Source organism: Haliaeetus albicilla, chromosome 14, assembly GCF_947461875.1.
Source record: "Haliaeetus albicilla chromosome 14, bHalAlb1.1, whole genome shotgun sequence".
Lineage (NCBI taxonomy): Eukaryota > Metazoa > Chordata > Aves > Accipitriformes > Accipitridae > Haliaeetus > Haliaeetus albicilla.
In genome coordinates this window covers 9,409,534-9,429,214 of record NC_091496.1, presented here as the reverse complement: position 1 = coordinate 9,429,214, position 19,681 = coordinate 9,409,534, and the positions used below count along the sequence as shown (strand labels likewise).

The 19,681-nt window shown below is 39.9% G+C and overlaps 1 protein-coding gene across 1 annotated transcript in view; it reads right to left on the bottom strand.

The window, feature by feature from the left end:
- Positions 1-19,681, bottom strand: part of SEMA3D (semaphorin 3D) — a 147,442-nt gene that overhangs the window by 74,782 nt on the left and 52,979 nt on the right. The window contains 1 exon segment of the mRNA XM_069801680.1: positions 9,617-9,777. Within this exon segment, the coding sequence (XP_069657781.1) occupies positions 9,617-9,777 (161 nt within the window).

Below are 19,681 nucleotides of genomic sequence, written 5' to 3'. Positions count from 1 at the left end.
CTTCTTTTAATCTTCAGTTTATTTTTCTTGCAAAATATCTCTATCAAAATTCCAAAGGTCAGCTACTGTCATGATTTCCTGATTTTATCTTCTATAGCCCAATAAAAAAAAACCCTTACGATTCCTTTTAAATCGTTCTACAAATATTTTCTTAAATTTAGCAACAGGAAAGAAATTAAAATCTCCTAATAAATGCAAGTTAGTAAGTTCAATGCTAGCAGAGTGAAAGAAAACCTCCCAGGAGTACAAAATTGAGTAGTACATAAGTGTAGAACAGATAAGGTATCACTTTAAAGGGTAGCTGGAAATTGATTTCTGATTAAAACAAAACATTAAAAACCACAAAGGTCCTTTTCAGATCAGTACCAGAGTTATTTCTAAAAGTAACATTTTTCCTTCCTCCAAACATGCAGTTTTACTATAAGAAAAGAATGAGAAGGGAAAAGTGACTTTAAAAAAAAAAAAAAGTTTACATGCAGAAATTGATACATGGTTGCTATATATATCATTATATGTACATAGAAATAATAGCTGGACTCACTTCTAAGAGTTTCATTTCAGCTGCCATCTGTCATGAATTAACAATACCGGTTACAAGCGAGTATTTTCCCCACTTTACGTATCTATCTTCCCCTATCCAATTTTGTTCCTAGGCTAACACTTAGACTATAAATCCTTAGGGGAAGTGATGCCTCAAGGATAAAACAGTGAACTCCAATTCCAAAGAAAGAGTTGTATGAAATTACAGCTTTTCCAAGAATTATTTCTAATGAACGTACTAAATCTGGGATGATGCAGGGCTTTACCAAAAGAGTGGAAAATACTATATATTGTCACAATACAAAAGGAGAGGAATACAAGATATCTAAGCAAATTACAGGCCTCTTGTTCTTATTTTATCTGTTTGTAAGGCTTCAGAACAAATTTTTAGTTATGGAAAGAACAACTTAAGTTTCCAATGAAAATGGAGTAAGGCACAAAAGACAATATAAGTTGGTAAAGAGCTGTTATTCCACCCTAATATTGCACTTTTCTTTAATAACATAGCTGAATTGCATACTATGTTAATGTGGTAGAGTTCCTCTTCATCAGGGCTCCAATTAAGTATTTCATAAGTTGCCACATGGAAATTTATTAGCTCAGCTGACAAAAATAGGTATTATTACAAGAAAAAATGGTCTGATGAGTAAAGAACTTACATTAGAAAGTTACTCATGGAGTTCCTCAAGCAACAGTGTCAGAGCTCATCCTATTTCCTATACCCCTCCGTAGCCTTGGCAAAAACCCAGCACTCTGCAACGAGTGCAGATGGCACAAAGTTGGGAAGCATCGCTAGTACAAATGAAGACTGATAATATTGTGCAGGAAGAATCAAAGGGCTAAGAAGACCAGAATTATAAACAGTCAGAGGTAATGGGTATCAACTGGTCATAAATAAACATAGATTGTAGATTTAAAAAAAAGAAATCTGAAAGAGCAGAGTAACAAGGTTCTGGTCTATAGCAACGATGTTGCTAAAGAAGTGGCATGAAGTATCCCACAAGGCCCCTTACGGCAGATTTGGACCAGGTTATGGATGGAATAACCGCGACATGAGGTAGTTGCTGGTGATAGCAGGGAGTGAGGCCAATCGACCAGCATGACTCCTTCCAGCTCCACGGCCCCAAGATAGTCACGCTCACGCCGGCAGCAGCACTTGAGTGTCCCATTGAGTGTCCCATTGAGTGTCCCATTGAGTGTCCCATTTCATCAGCCCTGGGAGTTTCATTAGAGCCTCTCACGTGCTTGACGCTGCCCACGTGCTTCTCTATCAGCACAGTCTCTGGTACGAGAAACCCCAAAGTGGTTTATTAGTGGTACATGTAGCACCAGCAGGATGTGTCCGTATCTGGAGGGAAGGACATCAGCTGATCAGCATGTCTTGTAACACTCACTCACTGAATCTGAGCCCTGTGAAGAAAGGGATTGCTTCCTTCCTATTTCAAAGGAATAAGAGGTGGTCGAAGCACTTTGAGGAAAATACACGGATTTTAAACAGCTGCTTGATGCAGCAAGAGAAAGCCTGGTTTCTTCCCTTGTTTTATTCTATGTTCTAGATATTCATTATATTGATGCTTGAGGGAAGGCATGCAATAAAATTACAGCTTCCTGGGCATCAAAATGTCTCATTAAGGCTTTGTGAATCATGTAGACCATAAGCCAGAAGCTGAAGCTCATTGGTATAAGTGAATTCCCCATATGACAGTCCCAACAGCAGCTTCCAAAGAACAAAGCCATACTGAGCTGTAAACCCATTGTGACACTGGCATATGCAATATACTCCCCCTGAGAAACTCTCCTCCATGAGAAACTACTCCCCTGCATGAAAAAAAAAAAAAGGATTCATGATTTAGCCCAATATGACCATAAAGCGGGTACAGTAAAGAGGGCAACATGATCCAAAACCACTAAGTAAACCAGGAGACAGTCTAATCCCAGTTTTGCTATTGCCCTACTATATGTGACAGTCAGATCTCAATTTTCGCACCAGTAAAATGACAATAATGCGACTTGCTTTTTTTTTCCTTTTTTTTTCTGAAGAACTTAGTAATTCATAGCTGAAAAATGAAAAGCAAAGAAAAGCAGCAAGGTCAAGGAGCACTGAGATACAATAGTGATCCAGTAAGACTGTCACACTGCTGCATAAGACACTATCATAAATGTCATACCCCAATACCATAAGACTGGGTGTTCACGGATTGCTTCCTGAGAACTAGGACATTTGTCACTTCTGTATACTGACCCCAGGTCACTTCACTGGAAATTACTGTAAGCACTAGAAATTTATTGAATTTCCCAACAAACACTGGAAAGAATTTAATGCTTTTTTAGTATTATTTTGCTAAAAACAAAGAGTATTTTAATTAATGGGAAAATGAGCTGATTTTAGCATACCATGCATGTATACCAGTTGCTTTCTAAATACCTCACATCTGTTGCATTCGTGTGTGTGGTATGGGAAGTCCACAACTTGGGGAACTGAACAGATTGTTCTCATACACAAATCCTAAGAGGAAGATTACACTAAGCAGTTCTTGTAACTGACTCCCACTGTACTTGCTGTACTCTGGAATTCAATATTCTAAAGTCATCAGCAACCAAAGGAAGTTAATACATCTAAGTTCCTTATCTGAATTTCTTCCTGTATTTGAAACCTAACCAGGCTGTCTTTAGAGTTAGTTTTTTCACCTAGCTTTCTTTTTAACAATTTTATCAAGGTTTAGCTAACTCTCAGAAATACGTAGAGATCCCTAAAAGCCAGGAATGTATTCTTAGATCTCTTTGATACCTGCCACAGACCTTCCTTCTTCCAACAGGAATTCCTACACCTGATACACTAATTCCCATACCTGAAATATACAGCCAGGGAGATATTTGCCTGGAATTTCCAACTCCAATTATTTCACAGTAGCATAAAATTGGATCTCTGAAAGGTATAATTTGATATGGCACGGGGAGGGGGGCAGAAAGAGGATATGAGGATCTATTCAGAGTGATTTACAGCGCTGCTGGAAGTGCCAGTGTCAGTGTATGGCATTCTTTATTGTCCCAGTGCTGTCAAACTGAGTAAAATGCACTGGAAGTCAGAGGGAAATAACAGTTGTGTATTTGGATGACACATTCACAGACTTTTGGTAGCTTAAATTTGGCAGGTGGTTGTTAGAGTGAAGTCTCTTATTAGAACCAAATGGGCTTTTCATATTGCATCTGTCTGAGATGAAGCAAGATCTCCACATGCCACAGTTCTCCTCTTAAACTGTGATCCACTCTCCAGCACAACTTAAGAAGTAGCCAATGCTTTCAGTACTTAAGGGTTTTCCGAAAAGTGCATTTTCATGTGTATGTTACAAGCATATGTGAAAGCTTAAGGAAAATGGACCAGATGCTGATTTCATTTACACTGGATTAAATCTTGAAAGGCTTCAGTTCTTTTACACTTCATTTTCCACAGTGCAACCACAGCAGATTCTGACTACCGTCTGTTTCTCCTAAAAGGAAACCATACACCAGGATTTTTAGGGTAAATGGCATTGCTCCTGACATGTTTATCGCTTCAGACTGAAAGCAAATCCCACCTTTGAAAAAGTCAAAGCCCAATATGAGCAAATGTTTTCAGAGAGCAGGATACCGGTGATTCTTTACACCTAAACATATGGGTAAAATATAAAAATGACAGCGGATGTTTATAGAAACATAATTTATGGCAACAATGCAAAAGGAAATAACAGAGACACTCTCTTCCACCTAGGATTGCTGTCATTCTGGTTACATACTGCTTTCTTCACGTCTTGCCCCTGTCTGTTGTTTTGTGTCTGTAAACACTGTTGAAAAACTTCCGCCTTGTCTACACAGGTGCCTAAATTTAAGTCTGTCAAACGATTTTATAGACTCCAAAAGGTTTTCAGAGGTTCAAAACAAGAGTTAAATAGCTCAATGATAAGAGCCCTCCGAGGCCAAGCAAGCACAGTTATCCCTCCTGTCTCTGGAAGTCCCTAACCTGAAGCACCATTACAGCTTCTTCTTACACTCGTCTTTCAGTGCCCACTGCTGACCGTCTTTAGGGACAGGACACTTAACTATATGGATACCCAGTAAAACCAGTCTTGTTTGATTGTAAATGATAGATAAGATGGTTCCTATTTCTATCAATTTTGGGAAGAAGGGAAATACTCTAAAATAGGTGGAAATGGGTATCTTATGAACTGCAACACCCAGAAAAGTTCCCTTTGTTCAAAAGCAGGGCCATTAGTATGCGTTTACTCCTGGGAACTAATTCCCCATGTGCGGAGGGTCAAACCATGCCCATGTCAAATCTCAGCCTCATCTCAATGAGTTTCTTAGAACTTTTTCTTCTCACAGAGACTGAGAAAGAACCAACGTGATCCCAGATGGACTCATGACCATCTTCTTCCACTTCCACTGGGCTTATTCTAAAATTTCCCAGTCCTCATGCCCCCACTTTCAGCACTTTAGATATCTCCAGTGGTTTCCACGTGACTCTTTGGCCTTCAGTGGTGTTTGCTGGCAAGCCTTTTTCTTCTGACAGGTCAAGAAAGCTTCACCCTCAGACAGTCTACAGCTTTTGCTGACAGGCAGAAAGCTAAATTCCTTGGAGTTATAGAATAAGCAGCACATAGCTGTTTAGAAAGGACCAGTCTCGGTATTACTGTGTTTCAAGGCTGCAATTAACATCTCAGACTCTGTATGTATTCCTGAGGCTCTGGCTTCAGGGCAAGAACCGCAGCATCCCTTCAGTACTGGCTAAATTCCCACTGGGTTCATTGCTAATTGAGACCATGCTTATATAGACTGACAGAAGGATTCCCAGGGCAATGAAGGTAAAATTCAGCTCCTATATCTCGAGGGGGCTGTTTTACATAAATATGCATACGTATTTGTGTATATGTTCCCCTTCCTGCAGAGCTGGGTGGGTCACACTGAAGATATTGCACAATGATAATAGTGCTGACATATAACCCTGCTTGGACTGTTGGTAAGCACTGGAGTTTAGAAAGGTGCAGAATTTCTTCACAGCTATTTCATAAGCACTTACCCAGCTGATACATATCTATGCATATGTATTTTTTACTGTGAAATACAGATAAAAATCAATACAAGAGGGCATTAAAGGATAAGTCACAAGACAGCTGCACCTGGTAATGCCAAAAAATAGTGGCAACTACAAACTAAGGATGCTCCGAGCAACGATAATTTGTGACCCTGTGCCAATACACACTGGGGCAGATGAAAACAACTTGTTCCAAAGCTGCTATTGGGGATCTGACATGTTTATCTATTTGGCCCACATGTGGCTGTGTCTTCTAGCACTGACAGCTCCTGCAGGTTGGCAGCTTTTCAAAAGCTTGTCAGCCCTTGATAGCATTCCTATTCCTGCAGAGATGGGTGGGTCGCGCTGCGGATTACACAGTGATAATAGTGCTGACATATAACCCCGCTTGCACTGTTAGCAAGCACAGGACTTACAGAAAGGTGCACCATTTCTTTGCAGCTATTTCCTAAGTGTTTACCCAGCTGACAACATTTTGTATTTAGTACTGGTTTAGTTTAAAGAGTAAAATAACAAAGGCTTCAGGCAAACTCACAAGAAAATTCTATGTACCAATGTAAACTTTCCAGCAGGCTCCCAGAGCTTACGAGTCCTATAGAATTTTTTCTCCAGCTTTCCAGCCTCTCGTGCTATTGCTCACGTTTGTGCGCTTGTTTTACACTGCACTTCTACTGGTTATGGCATAGTCGTCTTCAGATTTATTGTCCATATTTGCAACGTCCTGATAAATGTAGGTTGTTGCTCTCTTCTGCTTTCTTTTGCTGAACATCTTTATTTTATTCATAGGAAGGAACCACAAATCTTCCAGTTTACAAATAGGTTGCAATACTTGTCAGGCATTTAAGGATTTTTCAGGAAAAGACTATGGCACTCGGTAATGCTGTTCCTGCGATAGGAGCTAGAGGCTTATATTCAGGACAGTTTCACAGAAATTATATCCCTGCTACAGAAAGACGAATACCCTTGCTAAGCTTTAGATATTTGTAGAGTGCAACCTTTTTAGCTTTCTGCATTTGTCTTTCATTCTGGAGGACTCTTCTATTATGCTATGGTACTTACTGTTGTTTTATAATAAGGTTTGCAAGCACTGGAGACTGGATGGGCTTGTTCAAGCTGCTAGCTTGTATAGGAAGTTTTCAACAAATTACACAATAAATTGAATAAAGAATACAATGATTTAAGAAATTGGAACTCCAGAAGAACTATTGATTTATTTCATCAGGAAAAAATATACCAGGAAATAAAGCCATAACTTAATATATGTAAGTTAAATTAACTAATTTAGGTAAGTAATTAGGTTGTAAAAAGGAAGTTATTACATTATATACAAGTATGCATTAGAGAAGGGAGCAGGATACAATGCTTTGGATGTTTCTTTGAAAGACTATTCCAGAAATGTCTTAATATAGAGCATCAGACTCTACAATATAATCTTGCCAAGTAATTATATCCACAGATGAGGATTTTCTGAGAGTAACTTGTTGGGGACCCTGACATGGCTTTTTGAGGGATCAGCAGTTCCTAATGTAACAACATCTGAAATTGAGAGCTTTTTTAAAGTAATTTGAATCTACCCAGCATACAGTGTTCTTCAGTTCATGTTCAGTTTTGTCTTAAAGAAAGAAAACCCCAAACAATGCACAATCTTGCATTCTAGTTTCAAAGCTCTTACACCTTTCTCATCCCCTCAACTTGCTGTCTTTTAACCCTCCTTCCTCAAAGTCATTAATAAACACATCACAGGCAGAAAATTAATATTCTAATCAATTATTTCTCATTTTAGTGGTTGTGTATAAGCAGATTTTTTTTTTCCCCCAGACGACTCCTACTCCAGAGGAGTACAAAGGACACACTTCAGCCCCTTGTAGTCCCAACATGTGTGGTTTCCTCACACCAGGAAAGCCTGGAAGCGAGCCGCCTGGCCTGGAGCCAACCCAAACCACGGTCAGTCTAAACACAGCGCCGGCAAACGCTACTTTCTGACACTTCGCTGCTACTGGAGAGTATCCTTTAGCATTGGAACCCCGTCAGTGACTGAGATTTACACACAGCCTCTCGTGCAACTTCCTTCACCTCATCTCTTCCCTCCCCAAACAAGTTTCTGCCAGCCCAGCACAGAGGAACCAGAGAAATGCTTGTGTGATAGCATCTCATGTTACCTGGGCATTTACCTCAGAGGGTTAAGTTTACAAAGCTGCTGAATGCCCACGGAGTTCTTGGAAATCAACACACCACAATGCTTTGCAGAGCTTTTCAGTCAGCTGTAGCTATTGAAATATACTTTTCCTCAGTGTTTTGTCTGAAAAGTTAAAGAAGACCTGAATGGTTAAACTAAGAAGTAGAAGTATTTGAACCTGCAGACAATCACTTCTTTAGTCTGGACATGCAAATGGTTATGAATTTTATTCCCTTCTTTCAGGTTACCACAGATATGTAGGCATACGTTCTCTATTGAGCTTACCAAATGCAAATGTTCATTCCAGTATGAAGTGAGCCTTTGCTCTACAATATCTGCATTAAATGGCACTGTCTGATTGCACACTAATTCTCCTGGCTCAATCTGTCTTCTGCTCTTGGAAAACACAACATCCATAACAATCAGTGGTGGTTTGGCTAAAGGGAAAATGTTCCCAGCTTGGACAGGGGGGAGGACCACGCAGGGTGCTACCACCTCCAGAAGGCTCTGAACTAATCAAGCCCCGCTGAACGTAATGGGAGGTGACAGCACCCAGCATGTCTCTCAGGAGGTAAACAGCATCCCACAGAAACAGAAATCTGCTTTTCACACAAACAAAATTTGTTTTCTACAGAAAGCCTATGCTGGAAATCGATCTGTAGTCTGAAAATCTGCAATATGAATAATGCTGTTATTAATGCAATATCCTGAGGAGGTGCTGGCTTTTTGAGTAAACTACTGAGATGGCAGACCTCAGTTAAGTGTTTGATAAAGCATCCCAGGGAAGAAATTTCCTGAAACATTCAGAATCTGAGTTTTAAAGCAACTGGCATACAGAGCATTGCAGAAGTCAGAATTAGAAATAAGATATTCGGCCTCGTCCTACATCTCTTTTATAAAATGACAGTAAGTTGCGCTCAAACATGTGGGGCAAAATAGTCTCCTGTTACACCTGCTAAGCCCCCGCGCTGCAGTTGTATTAATTCAGGGTCAGTTACCTCCTCAGAGCTGACAGCAGAACATAGTAATTTTAAACATCCTCCTGGTGCTTAAAGAAAATATCAAACACAGCTGAGAATTTAAATTTTCTTCAGTAAGTAGCATATCTGGAACAAGCAGGAAAGCAGTTTTCACGTGTGTTCCTATGCAAGCATCTGGTTTTCACATGTAGCAGTCAATTGTGCTTACAAAAGCTCATCGTGTCTGCTAGAAATACCGAAGGCTAAATTGCCATCTTACTATCTGGACTTAACATATTGTCACAGGGCATGGGCAAGGGAGTACAGGAGATCCCAGTGGAAGCTTCTCCTATCCCTAGTAATTCTAGATATTAATACAAATGTTAATATTAAAATTGCCACTAACATTTTAACTGTAATTTAAACCATCCCAAATGCCTCTGCTCTGTTTAATAGCACAGTAATGTAATCCCAGTGATGTCAGGAAGCAAGAAAAGGGCTATCTTCAGGTATCTTCATTCAAATGCTTTTATTTGTGGAGGGTGACCATGACCAGAGAAATTAAGAAGCAAACACTCTGAGCTGCATTTTTGCCTATTTGCTGATATTTTTATATTACTTTCATGCACTGCAGGGCTCCTCCAGGTAGTTGACCTCTTGCAGGACATCAGTCTCACAGGACCTCCTATGCCATGAGGAATTTAATTTATTAAAGATAATCTGTATAACTATAGAAGGCGAGATTATCAAATTCTGGTACACAACATTGCATAATGAATCTGCCTGTTACCCGGTGAAATAATAATAAAAAAAAAAAGACAATAACAAACAAAATTGAACTTATGAGATGAACTCTTTGGAAAATAAACTGACCTTTTTTACATTTTTGTTTAAATCAACCAAGTTGAGTAGGAAGATGTGGTCTTTAGCCCCGATTAGCAGCCGGCCCCTCTCCTCATCTAGCAGCAGGGTTCGAAAATCAAGCCCCTCTGTTGAACCCAGGAATGGGATGCAGCTGTTTGAAAGCAGCAAGTCTGTGGGAAAACGAAGAAAATCTTTATAATCAAAATGTTTACATATGACTCATTGGTGTCTTTTATAAATATATGCAACCAGCATGGAGTATGCCAGTGAGATAACTGCAGTCTTAGAGCATGCCTTTCCAGGGTCATAATACAGTTCCTGTTAACCTTGGTTTTCTTTGGGGTTTTTTACTTCCAAATTGGGTAATATTTACTTTCAAAAAACATTTTTCTGTATGAAACTTTCTTAGTAAATTATGTCTATGACATAAAAGAATCATATTCTTCAATTGAAATTAGAAACAAGAAAAGACACATCTTTGCAAATTATGTGCTATACCTTTCCTTTGTTGTAAGAAAACTAATGGATGTTTATATCATCATACTCATGGATACACATGATCAAAGATCACTTTCTCACTATATTTGGTACTCTACATATAAAGCAGCAAAGAAGGTCAATGCCAGCAAAGAACAGCTAGGAGCAGGAAACAGTGGTAAGATGTGGCAGGTATCATGGACTCATAGAATGGTTTGAGTTGGAAGGAACCTTCAAAGATCATCTAGTCCACCCCCGCTGCCATGGGCAGGGACACCTTCCACTAGACCAGGTTGCTCAACCCCATCCAACCTGGCCTTGAACACTGCAGGGATGGGGCATCCACAGCTTCTCTGGGCAACCTGTGCCAGCACCTCACCACCCTCACAGTGAAGAACTTCTTCCTTACTTCTAATTTAAATCTGCCCTCTTTCAGTTTAAAGCCATTACCCCTTGTCCTATCGCAACATGCCCTTGTAAAAAGTCCCTCTCTGGCTTTCTTGTAGGCCCCCTTTAGGTACTGGCAGGCTGCTATAAGGTCTCCCTGTAGCCTTCTCTTCTCCAGGCTGAACAACCCCAACTCTCTCAGCCTGTCCTCATAGGAGAGGTGCTCCAACCCTCTCACAATTTTCATGGTCCTCCTGTGGACCCTCTCTAACAGGTCCATGTCTTTCTTGTACTGAGGACCCCAGAGCTGGACACAGTACTGCACGGGGGGTCTCACGAGAGCAGAGCCCAGGGGCAGAATCACCACCCTTGACCTGCTGGCCATGCTTCTTTTGGTGCAGCCCAGGATATGGTTGGCTTTCTGGGCTGCAAGCATACATTGCTTGCTCATATCCATTTTTTCAGCTACCAGTATCCCAAGTCCTCCTCTACAGGGTGGCTCTCAATTCATTCATCACCCAGTCTATACTGATATTGAGGATTGTCCCATTCCAGGTGCAGGACCTTGCACTTGGCCTTGTTGTACTTCACATGGTTCGCATGGGCCTATTCCTCCAGCCTGTCAAGGGTCCTTCAAAGATCATTTTAGTCCAACTAGATGAGGTATGGCATTCCTTCCCTTAAGTGTATCAACTGCACCACTCAGCTTGGTGTCATCCACAAACTTGGTGAGGCTGCGCTCAATGCCACTATGTCATTGATGAAGATATTAAACAGCATTGGTCCCAGTATGGATCCTTGAGGGACACCACTCATTACTGATTTCCACCTGGACATTAAGCTGTATATATGGTTGAGAAGAACTGGAAGGACATAACATCCATAATGGGTATAGAAAGTCTGATATAAGGTTTGGTTTGTCCACTGTCTAATATTAAGATCTGGTGGCATTATAGAGAATTGCTACAATTAAATGTTCAACTACTATCATTTCAATTGAGAATTGAGATCTGAATCAACAACCATCGAGAAGAGGTATATCCCTAGGGCACACTATTGAAATGAAGGCAATATGGAAGCATATTAAGGGGAGCATCCAGTAGCAACATCTCTAAGATCTTGAGGTCTTTACTTTCCTTACAGAGGTGGCAATGGGTGGCTGTTCCTACATCCTTGCCCCCTCTGCAGAGGAAGTTTTCCTTATTAAAAGCACAAATTTGACACTTAAGTTTTACTGTGATTTAATAGTGCCTTCCAATCTCTTTCAAAAGGTATTTAAGAAAAACAGGTTTCTCTATGAATCTAATGAAAGAATCTACACTTCTCCTGTAAAAATCTAAAAGGCTGTAAGGTAAAAAATCGGTGACCTTTTGATTAATGAAGGTTCTGTGGATGTAATTCTGCATGAGGACACAAACAATGTGTAGAAAAGAGCACAACAAGAGTTTAGTCTTGTTGGGCAGTCATTAATTTGGGGAGAATGAAAATAAACATTTGAATCAGTTCCTCCCCAAGCAAGCTCTCCAAGCTAAACTATTCAAAAATCTTTGGACAGAAAAGCAAATCCTGTATTTATCGGAACATAAAATTAAGGGTATTTCCACCTTTCAGGCACTGGATGGACAATGTATCCATCCTGCTAGGGAGGCTGGACTTAGAGCACAAGTTATTTACACTTCCTGATCATGATGAAAAGCATGGCCAGTGTTTTGCAGAGTAACTCCTGAACAAAATAAAGAGGGAAAAAAAAACCCAACCCAACAAATTTTTTTCTCCAAGGTCTCTCACAAAAACATGTGACAGGCAAAGCAAAGATTAAGTCCTGTTACTGGCTAATAAACAGCACTGTGGAAGAAAAAATATTTTATCATTATTAATCTGACTACCTGGTATATAATTACGACAATTATTTTTTGGCTCAGTCACTTCTACTTAAGCTTGTGTGGTTTTGTCTGGCTCACTGCTAAATGTTGTTACAGTACCGTCTGAAAACAAATTGTCTTGTATTGCAGCTCGTATTCCCCTAGGTGAGATTTATTTGGCAGTACTTTGGAAAAAATCACTTCACATTGAGAAAATTAAATCCAGTGTTAAGCACTACACTGCTTTACGCCAGCACTGTCCTATCGTTTGTGAAGACAAAGATGTCAGATGGTTTTTTTCTAAATTAGCAACACTTTAGAAGACCTGCTTATTAATTGACAGCAAGATCGCTTAGGAACAACTTATGGTTAGCACAGTACTATAAAACCCTCAGTCCCATCCAAACTACTTCCTACACTAGAGACAGCTGACAAATAGCCTCGCTGAAGAATAGCCAAACCAGTGTAATAAATAAATACAGATTTTAAATAAGAAAAAGAAAATCACTGTAAACACAGAACTTCTGAAGCTTAGCTCATTCCACTAGTATGTTTTCACCCAATAAGAAATAAAGATGTACTGGTCCTGACACTTGTTCCTGGGTTCTCTGATACAGGACAGCCACTTCTAGTGAAACTCTATTAATTTGTGTGTGTGATGTAGATGTGTCTTCATTAGATGTCATACTCTGTACAAACCTCCTCCCTTGTTTTTTCTGACTGGGAATTCTTGGTACTGGATATGATGGAGCTGTTTATTGGGACAGGGTTCTCTGATGCTGATCACAGCACAGCAGGAGGTTTTAGTTCCCTGGGGCTACTCAAATTATTCTCAGTTGATCTCTAAAATACTGTTAATCAGTTGAGCATTGCTGGAGCACATAATTTCTGAGTAATTGTCTTTCTCTTCTCCACCCATGACATAAAAGCTGGCTGCATTACTAGATTATCATCTGATCCACTGCAATAAAGGCAAATAAATTAAATCTTTTTTGATGACAAGCTTCCAGTGGTATCACAGTGCTCACCTGTGGGACAGATGCAGAATATGAGGGAAAATTCCTTCTCATCTCCAGCCATAGGAATTTGATCTGAATAAGGATAAATTATATGTTTGTGCAAATGCTCTAAAGCACTTTCATCGCTTATAGTCATGCAATGCATGGGCCTTTGCAAGCGTGTCACTTGCCAAAATATGTAGACCTGATTCTCCACATACCTGAAAAGAGATGACTGAGACTGCTCTCCACTTCCCATTTCTTTTCTATTTGGAAGGAATGATCTCTGTAGTGACCATCCCAAAAGGACATTTGTCATCTATTGCTTAACACTTCTAGTATTTCTCAGTAAAGAACCACATAGGACAGCTACAATGGGGAGGGAAAAAGTTGTCTCATGACTGAAACGCCCAGATGAGAATGAGCCCTGCCTGGTGCCTTGTACAGTCATTTGTTTCACTTCGTCATAAGGAAAACATCTGCAAAATGTTCCAGATTCAAATGACAGCATTGCACACTGATTTCTTACTGATGTAAATGACAACACAAGCTGCAAAGTGGTGAAGAATCAGGTCTGGGCAGTTATTTACTATTAAAAACAGCTTGGAAATAAGACTCTGAACATGACCACTGATATGATGACCTACTGAAACATAACCTAATAAAATTTGTTAAGTAAACATTGAGAGCTGATTAAATTACAGCCAAATTAATCATTGCTCACACTCCATAAAAGCGAAAAATCCAATCTTATGGGTTGAAATTGCCCTTCACAGTGAGAAATATTTATTGTCACCAAGGATATTACACTGGAAAAATTTACTATGAAAAGCACATTTGCCCAATGGTTTTCAAGCTTGGGGCTTAGTCAAAACTGTTGTTTTGAATCACTGCATCTCTGTAGCCAGGCTAATCCAGAAACAGCATTCTCACAATGCACAGAAACAAAGCTAGTTACAGGGATGGTCTTTCACAAGTACATGTTTAGCACTCAGCTTATAGTCTGCATTTGCTGTTTTACTGAAAATTAAATACTTTTTTCCAGTCTGGTAATTAAATGAATATCAGCAAACTCCCTTTCTGGGTTAATAATATTTCACTGCTGAGTGGTAGAAGCTGGAATAGTGACTGGTTTTTATTAATTTAGAAAAGTATCTCAGTGGACTTGGCTTACAACAGCATGATCATTGCTTACTTAAATAATCTCCAGCAGCAGAGCCACGGCATAAAGGCTTCGAATGAAAAAATGTCATTCTGTTCTGATAATATGTATTTACATTTATACAGCACATTTAGACTTCTTAGCCTCAAGTCACATGTGTGGTGACCATGTTGCCATTCCTTGACTCCAGCATGGTGTAATCATGCAGCAATCTGGAACCACTTGGTCGAGACTCAGAATTGCCTTTGTGGCCAGTCATAGACATTTTTGTGATGATAGGCCATGCCTAAATTGGCAGAAAGGGAATTCCTCAATCTGTTTCAGAACAGCTACTTCTAATGACACCTTTGAAGGACTCCGAATTTAAAGGCTGTATAATTCTGTAATTTTCATATACGGTAAAAAACAAATGTCACATCATTTTCCTCTAGATAGGAGCAAGTCCTTTCACATGCTGGAAAATACCTGTGACAATTTACACGGGTATTGTGTGAATCCTCGACTAAATTTTGGGCATAAAAAAATCTCCATATAGCATGAATACAGCCATTTACTTAATTCCTAAAGTATTCTGAGTTTAAAAGATCCAATTGACCCCAAATGTATTTTTATGAAGGCAAAGAGCATAGTTCCTGTCTACTACCAATCTCTACTACGTATTGCAAGAAGCAAGTTATATTTTGTTTAGCTGCATCTCACCATGGACAATGCTGATTTGTTGTGTGTACCATGTGGCTCTCACTGCTCTACAATGAATTTTATTTGGCCTGGAGGAAAATGTCATATTCATGGCACAGCAGGGCCTTTCCAAAAGGATATGGATTACTGGGAACAGAGAAAACATGATTTCTTATTGGCACAATATTGTGTCAAAATCTTGATTTTCTTTCTGAGTAGTCCCCCAAACTAGCTTGTACTCCACCACATATTTGGAGATTAGGCACTTCTATTCCCCTTTTAGGATTGAGGATTGTTCTCCAGGAGGGTATTACAGTCTAGGAAGGTGACACTGGAAAGAGAACTTTTTCAAAGATTGCTTCAAAATTCAGGAACAGTTTGCTGCAGGATATAAGGCATTTCAGGGCATTTTCATTTCGAGCTTTAGGCACTTCTATGGGCCTGCTCAGCAATCAGCAAACTTAACATTTTGCACATCTATATTTGCAAATCCTTATTGATAGATGTCAAATCTGTCAGCATTTTACAACCCAGAAAACTCGTAAGTAATTAAAGTAGGTCCATTATGCACTATGCTTCTCAAAGCAGCATTACAGACAATGGTAACTAAGCAATAGCTGTCTCTGTGCAGTGCTGTGAAGACCTTTTTTACACCTTTCATCGGGAAGGGACAGATCATCTCACCTTCAGATAACCTTCACAACAGCTACTCCACTCATAAAGAGGAAGGAAAAAAAAAAAAAGGCAGTAACTCATGCTGTGGGACCTGATTCTTTTTTGTACCATAAAGCTCACTCGAAAGGAAGTGCTTCTGCCAGATCAGAATTGAGACTACTGCAGATTTTTTAGTTCATCTATTTCAGAGCCAGGGGTTATAATCAATCTACAGTTCTGTCTTTGACTTGGTGTTTTTTAAATCTGCAAAACCGGTAATACTGTAAAACAAAATAGGTAGGTGCTTACCACCAAAAATACACCCAGTTAAACCATGAACTATACAGTTCTCTCTAATGTTTCTGGAAGTGTATTTTAGTTGCATTTTAACTTCAAATAAATTTGACTAGTGAACCAGCTGCACAAATAACTTGTAAAGTGTTATTATTGCAGAAGTGATTAAAAGCTGCTTTGTGACTTCATGTTATTGGTGAAAAAATGCAAAGGCCCAATTCACAAACTTCACAGAGTCAAAACAAATAATTAACTTTAGACAGCACAACTGAAAATGTATCTGAGTGAAGCATTTGTTTTCCTGAAGAAGACCTAAGACCATGGATTTGCACAGGTTCCCTTTTCCTAAGTAGTTTATCTTTCTTGCAAAACTGCCAAAGTAAGCAAACTCACGGTTGTTTGCAAGGCAAAATTAAATCACCTTTTTTTTTTTTTTTTAAAGTGATACTGTGGATATTTAAAGAATATGCACTACAAGTGTAATTCAATATAAATGATTGGCAAGCATATGAGCTTTGGTAATGTGCAGATAATTGTTGGCATCTCATCACACATACCTATCCATTAAGAATGCCTGGAATATTGATGGACTCAAATAGTACCAGATCTCCTCTTTAAATGAAAGGAAGAACATGCAAACAATGAGCTCATCACCTCTATTTCCTCATTTTCAATTGTCAGGATGGAACTTCTGCCTTTTTTCCCTTCACCTCTCACAGATTCTCAGCCTGTGTAATGGGTAAATAATCTGAGTCATTTGACTGAAATCTGCTTTCTTCCACTTCAGTCTTACTTCAAATTCCCTTCAAAGTATCCTAATGGTGAGAGTGCATTGCTCTCTAAGAACATAAGACTTTTTCCTTATACCTAGCAGAGTAAAATTTTAGGCCATTATTGAAGTCAGAGGCCAGTTTTCTCCTCGAACATATAGATGAGGAACTGTCAACTTAACTAGAGACCACACTCTAGCCCTGTCTTTTATAACTACCTTCCAGCGACCTGAGTGTCAAGCAGTTGAGATAAAACCTCTGCCCTATTCTGAGGGAGATGGCTTATAAACTCACCTATTCCTAAAGCTATTCTGCAAACCCACATTACCAGATCCATAGTGGCAAATAAGCTATGAATTTACTGACTCCGGGAAAAGGCAGCTTTAAATGAATTCTGCTACTTCCACTCTCTCTAGTTAGAATTTCAATTTTTAGACGCCTTGGAACAACTCAAAATAATGTCATTCATTCCCTGGTTAAGCATTTCCCAGCCTCTTGTCCTTCGCAATCTATCAGCTAGTCAAATACATAGAAAGCAAGAGAGCTATGATAGGCTTCAGGTGGAAATAATGGCAAAACCCTCTTTGACTGGCTGATTTGGAAAAGCTAAGTTAGACTCACTGATTGTGAATCAGTTTTACTCCTCCAACTAGTCTACCAACTCATCTCATCAGCCTCACAGCTGCCTTTAGGTGCATAACTATGTGACCTGCAGTCAGAAAGGCATGAATCTTATGAAGGACATAGCCATGAGGAATGAAGTGTGGAGATTAGTCCACGCTCTGAGGAACACCAGCACAAACAAAATGCACTGACAATAGGTTTGTGTCTAGTAGACATCTAGCATCAAAACCATCTCAGGGATCTGGGACTTGCATTAACTTGCATGAATGAACACACTCCACTCTCCAGCAGTGGACTCATTCTTTCCTGCTTGGATGGAGACATGTATTGCACTTTGCAAGTATGTCCAGGTATTAAAAAAGTAACATGATGATCATATTTAGCACTTTAAGGCACATAGCTCTTCCTTTGTCAAAGTATGGTTCATAAAATTATATGCAGTGCTGTCCCTCCTTTCCAAACAAATTACTGTCATTATATTGCACTTGCCTTCAAAATAGTACCAACCCTTCATTTCAGACTTTGCTTTCTTCAGAGTGATGCAAAAATGGCTAGAGCATTTTCAAGCACCTGTACCTGCGATTTTCTACTAACTGCATTTTCAGAGAAACTTCTGAGAACATGATATTCCTTGGAGAAGGACAGCACCCTGAGCACAGACAGAGGAGCTCTTTGCTACATCTTATAGCCCATATATCTGTGGGCTGGTAAAGCAACAGCAGGTTGTGCTATTTCTTCTGCCCATACTATCTGGTAGCTGCTGTACAGAACATGGCACATTTTTAAATCCTTACTCAGTTTTTGCTCTGTTGATGAAATTCCAGCCTTAGAAAGTAAGATAAGTGGACTTTGTTTCACACTTGGAGCAAATGAGAATATTGTTGTGGATTTCAGTGTCCAGGATTTAAACCTGCAAGGAGTTTTCTCAAGTAAATCCGAGGTATAATTGGCTATGGAAACCTGGATTTGGCTCAGTAGCTGGTCTGACACTACTGATAGGTGCTGACAGATCTCTTTAGGAGTCTGACTCACTTTACTCAGACCTGCTTTCTCAGACTCCACATCTGACGCCAGGACTCGCTCCATTGAGCCTACAGCTGTTATATATGAAAGATGGTGCTTTTGAAATGGTCAGATATCTTAATAATATGTTCATTTTGACATTTTTTCTCACCAGGTTCAAATGTATTTGCCAGCTTCCTAATGAGTGTACTGTTCTTAACAAAGTAGACAAGGTTTCATGCTAAAAGATGAGAGACCTTGAACTGCAGTGCCATGAACAACTCTGCTGTAATAAAAGTGTCAGATGGCATGGGCCTGGAAAACACATTCATATCAATACTAACAGGCTTAGGAGAGATACAGAGCAGCATGAGCTACTCGTGGGGAAGGTGAGTTGACAGTGCAAAGCACAGTTAATGCCAAACAGATTTGCTTGCTCAGTTACTTCATTAGGGCCTCTGTTTTCAAGTCTTAAAAGAACAGCTCACAGACAGAAAAATCCCGATTTACTGCCTATCGTTGCTATTTGCAATTTCCTTCCTAGTGTAATTGTATACTACACACGAGTTATAACCAGCATCTGTGAGCAACACAGATTTTTATGAAAGCATGCAATGGCTGTACGTCCCACCCTTCCCCACCCTCTGCATGCTCCACAGACACACACCCCACTTGCACTTGCATCAAGACTTGGAGCCAGACCCTCAGTTTAACCACTGGGACCTGCAATAATTTTATCGGCTAAAGATCTAGCCCTGGGTGTATAGTGAGAAGCCGTGGGGGCCGTTCTTCTCTCCAACTCCAAGCATTGGACCAGAGCCCATACAAGCTGTATGCTAAGGCTGAAAAGCTAAATAAGATACAGAGATAAAGTCCTAACTACTAATAGCTTGTGTCCTTGCCAAAGGGGCTGACGAGAGCTGGAGCTGGTGCAAGAGAAAGGGCAGGTCCATGCATCTGGGAGCAGATGAGCGGGGAAAGAAGTGGATATGTGTGTTTGGGGAGAAGGAAGCAGGCAGGGAGATGTCCTCCTTCCAGCAGCAGCACGCTGTTACGTTGGGCCAGCTGCCATGAAACCACCATTGGAGAGAGCCTGTAAGATCTTTTAAGTGCCCATGGTCCTTCATCGCCCTTACCGCCGTCCCCCTGAGGGCCAGGAAATTTCC